The 15883-nt window shown below is 41.1% G+C and overlaps 1 protein-coding gene across 1 annotated transcript in view; it reads right to left on the minus strand.

The window, feature by feature from the left end:
* Nucleotides 1-512: 512 nt before the first annotated feature.
* SEC61B (SEC61 translocon subunit beta) overlaps nucleotides 513-15883 on the minus strand; it is an 80453-nt gene continuing 65082 nt past the window's right edge. Inside the window, exon 4 of the mRNA XM_039711053.1 lies at nucleotides 513-865. Coding sequence (XP_039566987.1) covers nucleotides 811-865 — 55 coding nt within the window. The 3' untranslated portion in view covers nucleotides 513-810. The remainder of the gene's footprint in view (nucleotides 866-15883) is intronic.

Raw genomic sequence — 15883 nt, forward strand, 5'->3', positions numbered from 1 at the left:
GGAGAGATTATAAAAAGTGCAAATTCTAAAAAAAGCATAAAGGTAATCTACAGATATATTGTGGTATAATGAAGCAATGGGGTCACATTAAAAAAAATAGGTATCCATTCTGAAAAAATTCTATAGGACTGCACTCAATGAAAGGTCAATAGAAATGGAACTGACGAAGAATTAAGAAGAACATAACTAATAGATATAAATATATATCAGTTATATTTATTTATTAGTACTATTTATTTAGTTATATCAAATAAAAGGTGTATGTCAGTGTTTACCTAAAAGCACTCTGTAGACGAACTATGGGGAAAAAATATTTATTATTTTTACCTTCATGAAAGTTTTTTGAGGCATGTATTAGACTCCAATATTTCACTCAGTTATCTGAGAAGACAAACCTCTGTTTGATATTAAGCTAAATCTAAATCTAAATATAAAGCTAAAGCTAAATCTAATTTAATTAATCTAAATTAATTTTTTAAATTACATTTTTTTTAAATATAAATTTTCAGGAGTAAATTTGAGCCTTGGTAAGTCAGAGAAATAAATATTAACATAGTACTTCATCAGAAATTTACTGTCTCCTACTTAATCAAACCAGGCTGACCAAGCTGGTGTTCAGTTTACAGGACTCTTCATCAGATGTTGAAATTGATGTTTTTTCCACCTGCACACCAGATGGAACACAGGGACAGCGACCTTAGCCAAGGGCTGGTTTCTCACAGCTCTGCCACAGTCCACTGTCTGAGTTCAGGGCATGACCATGATCCATGATCAGGAGAGCCTGGAGGTATCGAGGGGACCTGTTGGTTTTCAGGGTGCTTTGGTGAGGAACTCTGCACACAGGCCATCTCTTCTTCTGGAGCCCCTAGTTTGTGGAAAAGAATTGGAGGAAACTGACTTTGTAGCTGCTATCAAGGGCTGTTTTTTGGCATTCCAGTGCCATCACCCAAGTCCTTCTGCATTTTTAAAGACTGTCCTGTATTTGTGGCAAGGGTGCACCCTCTAGACTAGCCCATGCTTGTTCTACAACCTGGGACAAACAAGACAGAAAACCATGGACTTGGAGCAATTATCTACTTCCCATAGACTCAGTAACTTTCCCAAGGGGCAAACTGTTGCATTCTAAATACAGTTCAGAGCAGGGGAATTTCATGCTGTATTTGACTAACTTTGATACTCAATATTCAGGTTATCGTGCTGTCTAGTGCATTGTGGAAGTAACACTTGATACTGTATTGCAGGAAAACACATGGAAATATATTTGTTCTCATATTGAAAAATTCATTATTGGCCTAAAATCAGGACATTAATGATTTGAAGTTTCTGTTTATTTCCTTGGGCACTGAATTCAGCTGTTATGATGAAGCTTTTTCTGACCTGCCACTATTGTTACCCTTTATCTTTGTGTCTTCCTACTTCCTTGCTCAGACAACAATTTCTCCTTTGCTTCATGAGTCTCTACCCTTGGAGACACCTTTCTCCCTGGTACTTAGCTTTGAAGCTATGTCCCTGGGGATGTTCATATGATGTACTCAACAGAAAAAGTCTAGAATTCTGTGAAACTTAGATGCCTTTGGGTTTCACTGAGATCCAAATTTTTCTAACATTCATTACCCTTTTTACAGGGACTTGGTCCTGTCATAAAAACCCAAGCCACCCCTTACTTTCATTATCAAGGACCACAGGAACCCAATGGCTTCATGACATTTTCACAGAAAACAGTTTGTAGTGATAGTCCCTAAATTCAAGCAATCTACAAGCCTTGTAGGAAACTCTGGGCATGTGCATACATGCAAATCATATGCAGAAAAACTTTCTGGCTACATATAATACTCTTAGATTTGTTTTGTTTTAGCCTTAGGTCTTGAATTATCTGTAGAATTGCATGAGTTTTAACTTACTTTTAGCAATTTTGCTTAAAGCTGTCTCTCCTACATCACAAATGTTGTCACATGGTTCCATTTTATCTGCTGTGTGCACACATTTTGCCGTTTTTGGTGTATCTTTCACAATCAGCTATTCCAATAAGTACTGTAGCATTTATGTCTGACTCATTAACCATGCAGACATTTCTGTTTCACTTGGTTTTGCTCTTAGTAAAAAAAACCCGTTTTATCAAAATGGTAAAGCTGAGCAAATAATTTACATCAAGCACTTTATCTTCCTTCTCCTTCTGGGAAATCTATGACCAGATTGCACCTATTTCTCAATTATTAATTATTTATACCTTTCCAACACCAACTAATTCATTTATTACTATATGGATTAATTACAGATATCCTAAACAGAAATTAATTTCCTTCACTCTATAATTAGTCAGCCAGGTCAGGTCACTTTGTCTCAGATCCCTGAGCCATGTCATGTGCAAGAATTCTTCACTTAGAAAAATGAAAATACTAGTGCCAGTAAAGTGGACAGCCTGTGAATGTTTACAGAAATACATAAAATGTTTCTTTCCAGGTAAATGGACTGTGTTTTGGATAACAACTTCCATTCACATTTATATGTCAGGTTGTGAGGATGCTAAGTGTGCAGTATGGAAGTGAGGCCTTGATTTGTACACTGGCACACCAGTGTACCATGTTAGTATTTGCAAAAGGTCTGAGTGACACAAAACTCCATATATAGCATCTCTCCCAAGTGTGGGTCTCAGATGTCACCCTCCCTCAAAAAACTGCAGTGAAATCAAGGTTGAACTATGGGTGTTTGTTCAGGCAACACCAGGTTGAAACCAGGGCACATCTTTCTGCCATGGTTTAACCCCAGCCATTCACCAAGCCCCATTCAGCTGCTCCCTCACTCCACTATCAGTAGGATCAGGGAGAGAACTGGAAGGGCAAAAGCTAGAAAACCTGTGGGTTGAGATCACACAGGATCACCAGGTTGGAAGAGACCTTCAAGATCATTGAGTCCAACCCATGCCCTAACACCTCAACTGAACCATGGCATTGAGTGCCACATCCAGGTTTTTTTAAACACATCCAGGGATGGTGACTCCACCACTTCCCAGGGCAGACCACTGCACTACTTTACCACCCTTTCTGTAAAAAACTTTTTCCTAATATCCAACCTAAATTTCCCCTGTGCACAGCTTAAGTTAGATAAACAGTTTAACAGGGAAAGCAAAAGCTGCACACAAAAGCAAAGGGAATCCATTCACCACTTCCCATGGGCAGGCAGGTGTTCAGCCATCCCCAGGAGAGCAGGGTCTCATCACATGTAATAGTGACTTAGGAAGACAAATGACATCACTCCAAATATCCCACTTCTTCCCCCCACTTTATATCCTGAGCATGATGCTACATGGCCTGGAATATCCCTTTGGTCAGTTGAGATCACCTGTCCTGGCTGTATCTCATCCCAGCCTCCCATTCATCTCCAGCCCTTTGCCAAGTGGCAGTACAAAAAGCAGAAAAGCCCTTGACTCTGTGTAAGACCTGCTCAGCCATAACAAAACCATCTCTATATTATAAACCCAGAGATCAGCACAAATACAAATTGTTGCCCCATACCAGCCACTGTGAAGGAAATGCCCTCAGCCCAAACCAGGACATCGACTTTGGAAAAGATCAACCTGCCACTGCTGCCCTCAAACAAGATCACCACTGGCATTAATTCACCTCAAAGGGTAGCAATGCTTCCTCACTGGTTCCTCTGAAGGCAACACTTCATGGAAATTGCTCCAGTCTACTTGTGAGCATGTCAGAAACAAGCCTGGATGTTCATAACCTCAGCCAGGTCTCCTTTCTGACAGATGCAGAGAGAAGTTTGGGGTTCTTCTCCTAAAGCACCACCCTGAATGTCCCTTTGGTGAGGGAGATTGCCAGTCACAGATGAAGAGCTGTGAGCTTCTCTCAGCTTCCTGTTTGCATGAAGACCAAATGAGTTTTGTCTTCTAAATAAATAAATTTTTTTAAATATGAGTAAGTCCTATGAAGTGCAGTTTAGTCAGTTGTTTAAAAGGATATGAGAATCTGACCATAGTTTGCAGACAAATATGTAACAAGTACATGATTTTAAAGGGGTCTAACAGTGCTAAGGTTTTCAGAATTTAACTTCTTCACCCACACCCATCCTTTGAGCCTGGTGTCCTCTTGACACACTCTCCAGGGAGCAGATCCCTCTATTAGTAGTTAGGGTGCTATTAGACCTGTAGTTGACACAGAAACAATTTGAAAACTGACAGGGCACTTTTCAACCTCTCAGCATGGGTTTACACTGTTCAGTTAATAAGCCAGTAACATTTCAAAGGGTAAGGAGAAAAGAGGGTTGAAGGCAGAACTATAGCCCCTATCAAGCACAAGTGCAGGAACCAATATCATTTCCAGCTTTAAAACAACGGTTTGTTTCATTACTTGAGTTAGCCTTTTAAAAAACATATTCATAATGGTCATAAAAAAAACATATTCATGATGGTCATAACATAAAAAAGATGTCTCTGGTGGAGCTGTGCTTTCTATCAGCACCCGTGCTGTCTGTGGTAATGAATCTGAACAGATATTTCTACTGAACTGCTGCATGGGATTGGCTTGCTGAAGTTGGCCAAACTGCAAGAGAAATTAATGCATTTGGGTCCATGACCTGCATCTAGAACTGGACTGAACTTTAGGTCACGTCTCAGCCGACAACAGATGGGAGGAAATTGTAATATCTACCTGATAATTTATTCTCGGAAAATGCCTTGAGTGGCAACAATCAGCGAGATATTTGTCTTCCTTATTCAGCAGTTACATATTCTCTGTTCTCTGCAGAACATGGTAATATTGTGGGGTGATTTCCTCACTGTCAGCTTATAAAAATATGACACTAATTTGTTGTAGTTGGAGTGGCTCTGCCGGGAACCCTTCCAAAACAGTCAAATACCTACATGGACCGACTTGGCTGCCTGGCTTACTACATGCACTCTAAATATGGCAGGGTGAGGCGTATTAGAACATACCAGCCTAGTCACCATCTCCCTGCTCTTGTACTCTTCATAGTAAAATCAATGCACATTGTGCTCTCAGGCTGGGGCTATTTTTAGGTGCTATTTTTCCACTCAGTCTGCAGCTGTTTTCAGTCACAAGCTTCTTTAACTAAAACAAATACACAGTCCTTGGCAAAGGAGTGGTTGTAAAGAGGACAGAAGTGTGCACATGAATCTTGTGCCTGCCTCACAGGGTTTTATGTAGGGAAGGTCAGAGGGGGGCAAAGAGGACCGCTGTGTCCTGGGAAGCCAGGGTGAATGCTCACCATCATCAATTAACACAATTTTCAGTCCTTTTCCAGAATGACTGATAAAGGGCAGGCTTCTCAGGGCTGCAGAATGTGGGAAGAAGAGAGCTGGAATGCTACCAGACCCTGCATTATCTGCAACACCTCCCTGAAAGATATACACAGACACCTTCCTTGATGAGCCTTTTGCCCTTAGTATGCACAAGCTCCTTTGGTAGACTATGTAATCCCATCAGCCCTACTGCATTCTTCTCATTTCCTCCTTCCCTCTCCACCCCAGGGAATGGAGAGAATTGAAGGAATGCAAAACCATCACATGGATGCCTCAGAACTAACTGGCCTCTGAATAAGGAGATGTGGCTTTTGGAGCATTTCCTAATATCTGCAAAATAGAGATCTCCTCCAGTTATAGAAAGGAAATTACTTTATTCTTTCTTCCCCATTGCTCCCCCTCTGCCCCAAGGCAGCATTGGAAGTCCCCAAGGCCAGAGCTGCAGCTTCCGTGTAGGAATGGCTTGGTTAGGCTTCCTGCTAATTAAGAGTGGAAGAGAGCAGATTGATCCAACCATGTCATTTGGTATTTGCGATTAATGTCATATAGGATACGTCTGAAGTCAAAAGGGCTTATCAGTAGTCAGCCAACAGCTTTCAGTGCTGTTTGTCAGGCTCAGGTGATGGAGAGGAATGAAATGAAGTGATTGTATTGTCTGAAGCCACTCCCATCCATCCCACTGGACATCTTCACAGTCTACTGTGTTACCAGATAAGATACTGAGAAGACACAGGTCTTGAGATGCTTGTTAACCTTTAATGCTGCATACAAGCCATGAACATTGAGAAGCCGTGTTTTCTCTTAGAAGTTTCTCATGTCATAAATTATCATGATTATGATGGTGAACATGAGAAGATGAGCAGACGACATCTTCATTTCTCCATCATCCCAATCAATTTGTCTGAGAGACATCACTGAAGTAAGTGGAATACTTTAGTGGATAGTGTGTGCTATGCTTGACAGCAAATGTTGGAGGGATTTGGAGCTCAAATTACAAAATCCCAGTTGACATCCTTAACCCAGCGCAGGGCACAATTCTGACATGGAATAAGGACCAGAGTGTTGTGCAGCTTTATTCTGTGATAAAAGAATAAAGTAGGCCCTTCACAGTGAGGCTGGTGCAAACAAAAGAAGTATAAGTTTAGCTTTCTCTGTTTTCACTAAGCAGAGTACTTGCTACTACATAGAAAGCTAGCTAGCTATGGTGGTAATTAGAAAAAGCTGCATCGTGAGAGACATTTATGCTCATCTTTTGACTCACATTGTTGAAAAATCAGCTTTTGGTAGGGTTTAGTGTTTTGTTAGAAACTTTCTCACACTGCTCTCACACTGTCCATTAGGAGAACTGCTGTCATCCTTCACACAGACTGTCTAAACCACAGGTGTGAAGTGCCTCTTTGTGCTATACTATCAAGTTCTTCAGTAGGTTTTGTATGAAAATCAGACACTTCTTCATGAAATCAGAAGTGCCCAGATTATATTTCACATGCGTGAGTTTCCTTGTTTTTATTAAAATTAAGTTTGCTCATTTGCCATTTTCAAGCTAGTTTGAAATGAGGATCACCTTGTATCCTAGGAAACACAGTGAGAATTTTATATGTGATCACATTTTTATCCATGTTATGAAAAAAGCAGATGGTAATTAGGTGCATTATTCATAGGAAAGCTTGTTGAGCGCAGTGTCTGTATGGTTCCAGCTTCGATTAGAACTTGTTTGGAAGAACTACTTCATACCTTTCAATTGCCCCTCATTAAGTGCAATCATTACTCTTCTGGTCCCAATGTGCTTTAATTTGTGCAAACCAGCATCCACAGTATTATATAGAAAAAAACCCAGCAAATTTCTGGGGTCCCTTTCATTCTACTTGACATCAGTGTGATCTTTCTGTCCAACAAAATTCATTATTATTTATTGCAGCCGCAAATGTGCCTTGTGAGAGGCCACTTGGCAGTAGGAGAGGTGCAGAGCTGTCATGTTTCAGGGACAGCACCTGGACCTTTGGAAGAGACGAATTCACCTCCATAGGTAGAGGAAAGGATGCTGAGAGCATTCTTAGAGGCTGGGCCAGTTTGTGTGAGGAGGGCAGGTGTCAGGATTCCTGCATCTCCAAGCCTTCCACCATGGACAGAGTGACAGAGCAGAAAAGATACAGCCATGCTGCAACAACCAAGTGTCTTCACTAGGACTTGTTAGCTCAACAATGACAGGGAGGCAGGACCCACCACACATAACAGCTCTTGTTTCTCACTGAAAAAATCTTGTCAGCCTAGCCCAGCCTTGCACTCGGGCTTTCTCCAGAGACTTCTCTGTAAAAGAAACCCAAGAAGTCCTCACAGATGGCACTCAGGCTTGGAGATCTCCATATGGAAAATATTTTTGGAAAGACAAATAACTGTAACTGAGTCAGACAAGGAGATTTTTTTTTCATACTGCCCCTGAAAATAAAGAGGGATAAGGCTATTGTTTGTCTGGTTATGCTACACAGAGGCTTCTGTAACCTTCCACAGCATGCTACAGAGGGCATATAAGGATGTTCAAGTGCATATTAACTCTTGTATCATGCAAGAAAATGTGTGTGTTTGAGAGAGAGGCTATTTGATCTTATCAGTACTGTAGATGCCTGTGTTATTTATTTTGTGGTTAGGACATACACAGCTTCTGCTACGTCATCTGTATTTGCTTCTAAAGAAAATTATTTGAGCACTTCCCTTAATGACAAACTAACACTCTGATGTCTTCTCTCTCCCCTGCAGTAGACAATACACTTAGACAGTGCCAACTGTGTCCTGCAGAAATAGATTGCTTTGAAGTAGAGCTCAATAAACAGATGTGAGGGTCCAAATAAACCTGGCAAAGTATACACTTGACAAAACAATGCAACAGCATATTTGAGACTTTTTTTTCCTGCATTTGAAATGTTTGCCAAGTCCCTGACTGATGCAGTACATAGGGTGGTCCACAAAGATTCAACATAGCCATCTTCAACCCCTGGATTCCCAGAAGAAAGGCAACACAAAACTGCCATAAAATAAAAATAATTTAAATTCAAAATCTCTGGTTTGCTAATGATGAAATTGAGGGAAAATGTCCACTTTCTCTTCTTCATTTAGAATTACTTCTCAGTTGAGTAGTCTACCCTTTGAAGTCTCACCATGATTTCCAGTAGAGATTTTTATCATTCATTTTCATGCTCTAACATAAAAAATTTGCTCTTCCCTCCAGTAACCCAGCTTAGGAGTGACCTTAAGGCTTGTGACAATATTTTTTTTATTCAACCTCTGGTGCCTCTGGTATTTAGATATCTGTATTGCAGCAACCTCTCAGACTGCCAAAGGCACACCTTTCCAAGCACAACATTTCTGACAGTGTTGTCAATCCCGTTTCACATGAGACCACAGATGAACCACAGGAAGGCTGAGTTCACTGTGTCCTTCCTCATATGATTTCCACCTACACATTAGCTCTGAGTTCCTTCCTTCCTTCCTTCCTTCCTGCCTTCCTGCCTTCCTGCCTTCCTGCCTTCCTTCCTGCCTTCCTTCCTGCCTTCCTTCCTGCCTTCCTGCTTTCCTCGATCCCTCCAGCCTCTCCAGGTGGTGGTACTAGCCTGTGTCACCTACTGACAATTCACACCACAGTTGGCTGTGAAGAAACAAAACCCGCCAATCTACAACCCACTTTAGTCATAGTGGTGCTGCCTAAATAATTAGACCTAATAATTAGGGACCTAAAACAGTGGGCATGGTGAGTGCATAAACTGCTTTCCCAGTATCACTATTTGTATCTAAATTCCTAACCTAGAAAAAGGCAAGACCATGGCAGGGGTGTTGGAAATAGATAATCTTTAAGGTCCCTTCCACCCCTAAATGTACTATGATTCCATAATCCTAAAAATACTCATTCTCCATCTTAATCATCCCATTTTCCACCTACCCACTTATCAAATCCTCTAGACCTAATTGCTTTTCCAGAACACGCATGTGACCCTGCTACAAGCTTATCAGCTGAGTTGAAAATACGAAGTGAAGCAAAACAGATGGAATTTCATAACCAATTACATACTACAGAGGGAACCATAGTGCGTAGGTTTCTCATTTTCAGGCTGAAGTCAGTCGTCTTGTTAAGCCTTCCTGAAGCTCTGACAGATCCCCTATGTTTTCTTCTGCAGGGAGATCCTGCATGTTGTGAGCATACTGAGGTCAGGCTGCGGGACTAAGACCTTGCTCCAGAGAACTCTAACCAGTGCCTCACCTTCCACTGATCTAACTGCTTGACACATCTTGTGAGACTCTTTTGTTATTACTGAGCCACCACAGTCTGATTTTCTGTGAGTGCCTGGTAGTGCCCTCTTATTTCACAGCTCAGTGAAAAAATGGAGTATCTACTTGTGATAACTATTAAACAGGTAGGAGATGTTAGGTTCATCATCACTAAGTGTTATGGACTTGTAAAAGATAAATCCATGCTAAATATGGGTGAGGAAATTCTATGGCAGAAGGGCATAATTATTGTGAAGAGGAAACTGCCTTGGTCCAGGCTTTCACTCCTGTTGCATCCGAGCTTGTGGAAATCAAAGTTTACAGAACTCTTAAGTGAGCAGACCTCACCCAAGTGAATTACAACAGAATGAGATAACACATAGAAGGTGAGAAGCAGGCTTAAAATATTAAGAGCCTGGGGATTTTTTAGTAAAGTATTCAGATCTCTAAAAATCTTACCTACTAAATTAATTCAAATGGGCTTGTGCAGATTTGCCATTCAAATATAAATACAGTGATGATGCAGGGGATCACCCTGTAAGAATCTGCACAGATCATCACTTTTGACATCTTTGTGAGTCAGAGAAGAGTCAAAGAGAAAGTCTGATCTGTCAAGAGAACTCCCAGTTTGGAGCACACTGCCCAGGGAGATCCTCAGGTGTCACCAGCACAGGCTACTCAAACGAGACTGTAAGATCTTCAGCACCTCCAGATATTGAGTGGCTGAGAAAAAACCCTCAGATTTATTATCCTACCACAGGACTGAAGTATGTTGCACTGACAGGTGTCTCACTGAGCACATAAAAAAATGACTACTGTAAGTGAATGGAAAAGTTGAAAAGTGACCTAGGATGGTCTTTTCAGAGGGATGTGTTCCCTTCTGAGGAGCTGATCTTTGGCTCTGTCCACATGCTCCACCTGAAGCCAGTGTGCATCACAGGGGAAAACAAAGAGGAAAAGAGGAGAGGCAATGAAAGATGGTGAGGTTAGGGAGGGATGCATCAACACTGCTCCCTTCTGAGCTGCACACCTTGCATGTGTAGAAGACAGGGAGAGAGAAAGCACCACGCTGCTTGTTGTGAAAGGCTACAGGGGGAAGAAGAAATACAGAGTTAATGTAAGAAAGATGTTTCTAGTTAGTACTGGTACAGCAGTCAATTGAATGTGTGTCAATTCCCTTTCTTCCTCTGTGCACTCAATATATATATTTAGATGTGAGCAGAGACGTTAATCTCAGATCCCAAATGCCACTTTGATAACTGCCAAGATTTGGGAGGGGCTGCTGTAGCAACAATAATGCAACGTTATGTTTTCTGTCCTGACGGACGATTGTATGTGAAGTGCTCCTGTCTCCAATATGCACAATATTTCAAACTTTCCTGCCAAAAATAAAAATGGAAAAATCAAGAAAGCCTTGAGGCAACAATAACTTATTTGACATCAAGTTACATGGGTTTTACATGTTTATTTCCTCAAATATTCAATTAAAAGCTTACTTACTGCGGCAGATGTCATATCACATGGTGCATATGCTCCCTCTCCAATACAGAGCAGCTTTTTAGAAATTACTGCCAAAATGTTGTAAGAACTTTTATAATGGTTTCAGGATGAAGCATAAAATGTAATAAGCCACACATTTATGTGCGTATTTTATTGATCATTTAGTACTAGCTTTCTATTTGGTGGGGGGGGGAGGGTTTGATAGGTTTTTCTGGGGGAGGAAGGAATTGTTTCCATGAAGAGAAGAAGACTGTTGGATATTTGAAAAATGGGCATTGCTGTTTTGTTATGAAAAGACAAGTGGAGAGACCTGAGTGAGACAGGTTTCTTTTGATCTGCTCTTATTCCTGAGTGTGAAACACAAAAGGATGCATGGCTACTAATATGAATTACTTCGGTAAATTTAGTTCCACTGTAAGATTTTGCTTCTCTGACAAAGATCTCTGAAAACTCTGTTGCTGGCTTTTTAGTTAGCTATTATGTGGGTAAAACCAGGCTGTTTTCCAAAATACTTGTCTGATTTCCATTCATAAATTAATGCATGTGTTAACCAAACTTAGATTAAATATTCAATAGGTGTAATGCATCTATATGCATTTATCCAAACCTAGCATAGCCACCTGTTATACTTCACAATGTAAGCCAGTATTTGGTGACTTTCAAGGAGAAATATGTTTTCTGGTTGACAGAGTCATCCATGCTGGAAATACTGCATACTTTGCCTCAAAATTTAAAATCAAGCCCTTGCTCATGGATGCTGGACTCCCTACACAAGGGCCTAATCAGCTGTGATGATCCTTTTTTTTTACTGTACAAGTAAAACAGCTCAGAGAAAACACTGAACATCATGCGAGCAGAGCTGTGAAAACGAAGACTGAAGTTAACAGCACTCGTATTTTTTGTGCTTGCTGAAGCCTTGTGTAATCCCAAGGAACAGGTTCCCTAGGAAATTATCATTGTCTTGTTCAGCAAAGGAGCGTCAGACCTAGGAAAGAGGGTGCGTTTTTACAACATGGCCATAACACGTGCCAGCTGACATGTTACACACAAGACTGGCTGAGGCAGTACTATGGATCTGTCTTTTTAGTGTTAGTGCCTGCTCCAGTCTCTGTAAACAACACATGTCAGCACTGGATCAATATACTTGAAATGACAGCGACTTATGGATTTTGAGGAGCTTTCAGGACAAAAAAACCCCAAATTTCCAAAGTGTCTTCACTGCAGAGCAGATCCTGACTGTCACCTGAACACGACACTTAGTTTTCTGAGGGCAGCTGTAGAGAGTCTTTTACTCTAACTTCCCAAAGCTTCCAGCACAGGACAGGTAGTGTTTAAGATTCTGTTTCACTTTGGCATGGGCTTCTGATCCTCTTCCTTTGCCATAAGAAGATAGGCAGGAAGCCCATGGCTGTGAGGCTCTCAAATAATTTCTTTCTCCTCTTCTGGAAGTGATTCTGAGCTGAAATTCCATGTTTGACTCCTTTTTCCAAAACTTCTACAGTGTGCAGAGACACCATGTCCAAGAAATAAGACTGAGCAAACTCACTTGTTTAAGATGAACAACACAAACTCTGTATTAAGGGTTACCCAAAATCTAGTAGTCCAACAGAGGGGAGGCTGCTGCAGCTCCATGTTTCCAGGTTCTGCCAGTAGTGGGGCTGAGTAGGTATTCCCAAGGTGCACACACAGACACATACACACAATCATAGAATTATTTAAGCTGGAAAAGAGCTCTTATATCATCCAGTCCAACCAGTAAGTCAGCACTGCCAAACCCACCATTACAGCATGTCCTTCAGTGCCCCATGCATATGCATATATACAGAAATATGCAATATAGATCCCTCCTTAGATACTCACACCCATCTTGTAGCTGGCACTTAGATCCCTCAGGAGCTGCAATCTGCACATACAAGAGCCTGAGAGCCACAGTCCTCCTCCACCTGCTGTACTCAACCCCTCTCTGACAGATACCTATACACACACTCACTACAGATTCCCCTTGGACATTCAGACCATCCAATGGCTGGCCCCTGAATCTCCCTGCTTCCCTGGTACCACATGCACAGACACACACACACACACACAGAGGCAAACAGGTCTCTCACAGGTCCAGACCTATGGTACCTCCAGCCAGAATTCTCAGCCAGCTCTTAGCTCCTCTTGTCTTTCCAGAAGCCATCCCACACCATCCAGCCTCTCTCACACCTGACTACCATGGCTGGACAAGTGCACGGACCACCAACCTCTCTGCACATGGCCAGAGTCTTGCAGCACAGAAGGCAGAGGAATACCATGGCAGGCACACAGTATTTGGTGCCATTTGGATAAAACTGGACTAGCCACTTAATCTGATCAAGTGCCAGATTTTCCATGGAGTGTTCTTTGGAGAGGATGATCCTTGGATTCCATGACTGGGTATGCATGTTTCACTTCATGCTGTAGGCAGGCGTTGCAATGAAAATTACCTTGTAAAGTAAGGATATATTTTTTTAAAGCACACAAGGTACATTCATGCATTTTAGAGTAATTTGCCACATTAGAATCTGGAAAAGGTAAATAAAAACTGCAAAAATATGTCCTGTCATGTAATTTTAAGTGAAATTTGAACTGATGTTTCCATCTTCTAAGATACTGTGGTTTACAACTTGATTCATTTAGATTAGATGGCAAAATTCAATTAAGGTGTACAATTAGATGAATGAGGGCACTTGCAAGTGGAGGAGTGATGTTCACTTTGTAGAACCCAGCCTCTAAGAACATGTTACTTATCCCTGGTTTCACATAATGATGAAACAAACCAAACGAAGCATTTAAAGTTGAATGCTACTTTGAGCATAAGGAAACAGACTGGAATTAAAGCAAAAACACCACATTTCACATATATACCAATCCCAGTATTACTGATTGTTTTTTAATGCATTCCAAGCTTGCAACTACTATTCCTTGGAGACAATTGGTCCTTTGTCATTTTGATAGAGAAACATACAAAAGAGACATGGGAAGCCTTTTCCATCCGCCCACGTTTCCCCATTAATTGTTCAACTGCTCCCTTCAGCAAGTTTTGAAAGACATTTTCTGGTTCAGTTTCACACAGATCCAGCATTTCTCATTCCTTTATTGACTTTTACACCACCATCTAAGGTGCTTCAGGGTTTGGAAGTTCTTCCATGACCCTATGTTATATGTTTGGGGGTTTTTTTCTCAGCCCACTTCACCCACTACTGTAGTTGTACAGGGTGTATTGCTCCAACCACTGACATTAAGCCGTAGTCCAGGACTGGTTGGTGGTCAAAACTTGTTCCTTGCTGATCAGTGTCTTTAATTAAGATCTGGTGAGATCAATGCCAGCAACCTTACAAGAAACTCTTGAGTGCTGACAGCAGTCGCGTTAGCACATTTTCTTTGGGAATTGCTCTTCTGAGTTATCCATCTCCCTGGAATGCTGGGCTGGGATTCAAAATGCGCATTTCTGCCAAACCTTGTGAGGGATAAGAAGGTTATACAAAATATGAGTCAGAAAAATAAAGCCTTTGAAAGAGTCCTGCTCCACAGATGCAGTTCTCCCAAGTTACTGTGAAATCCAAATTGCAGAGCAGAGCTGGGAAGGAAAGAAAGTGCTGGAATTTAATTTCTTGCACAAGACTGAAAAGCCCTTTGGAAAACCTAATCCCACAGCAAAGCTTCTACAAAAATAAATGGTGATTTAGAGTCTCTATTGACAGCAAAAATCATAGACCAAATATCAACAAGGGTGTCCTCCAAAAAGCATGCTTAGTTTATTGAGGAACAAAGAGCAGTGTCTATAACAATAGCTATTTCCTCCTGGGTCTTTTGGAAAAGAACACTGCCTACATCTCTCTTTCATTTTATCAAGGAATGGCTACTCCAGGCTCTGTCCAAAGACACAGGCTTAAAATCTCCAGTCTTAGAGGAACATTGTGGTCATATCTACTATGCAGCTCAGCCCATTCCAGTCTCACATGGGAAAATTCCTGCTCACATGCAACTACAGAGTGAACTCAATGGATCTTGGAAATAAATAAACAAAATAATAGAGCTGAAATGTTGGTTTGTCAGGCATGAGGAGCCTGGGTGCCAGGTTGTCTGTTATCACAAGTGTTTGTGTTATCCCAAAGATAGTTTCCATCTTTCATCCATACCCACATGGAAAGATGGGTGCTAGGTGTAAAACCAGCAGCTGCTCAAAAGTATTCTGTGGTTGCTGAGAACCAGTCCTTTGAGACACAGGACCTTGAACTGAAGAAGCAAATAGTATGCAGGATATTTTTCTTCATACAATACTCTATCCAGTATCCAATGAGAAATTTGGGTCCACATTAAGATATCTAAACTTAGGTTTTCACATGTCTCCAAGATACCGCTGCAGTTACTGGAAACTTGAGGGCTATTCAAACACACCTAAAACTCAATTGCTACACTTGGTCAGCTGAATAGCTGCAAAGCTAAATTAGATTTTAAAGTCTAAATCTGCAAGCTGAATCTCCCCCCACGGTGTCTCTCTGTGGCAAAGGGTTGGAATTGTACAGCAAGAAATGATTGTAGCAATAATCAGACTGGCTCTACCTCAAACAAAGAACTTGGTCGTGGAACGGCAAGGCTGAATATGTGTTCATACACTAATGAAACAGGTGATTCCTGCCAAAAAAAGGATAAAATGAACAAACAATTCTTCTCTTGATTTGACAGGTCAGTTTTAAGATCTTGTTACAAATACACTTTTTGATCTGGTTTATGGCACCATGTTCAGTGTGTGAATAACTAAGAAAGTGTTGCTACCAGCCATGCAGAACAGGAGATTGAATTACATTAGAGCTTTTTGGGATTTGTTTTTAAACA

This window comes from Passer montanus, unplaced genomic scaffold (genome assembly GCF_014805655.1).
Source record: "Passer montanus isolate IOZ18808 unplaced genomic scaffold, ASM1480565v1 scaffold24, whole genome shotgun sequence".
NCBI classification, from domain to species: domain Eukaryota; kingdom Metazoa; phylum Chordata; class Aves; order Passeriformes; family Passeridae; genus Passer; species Passer montanus.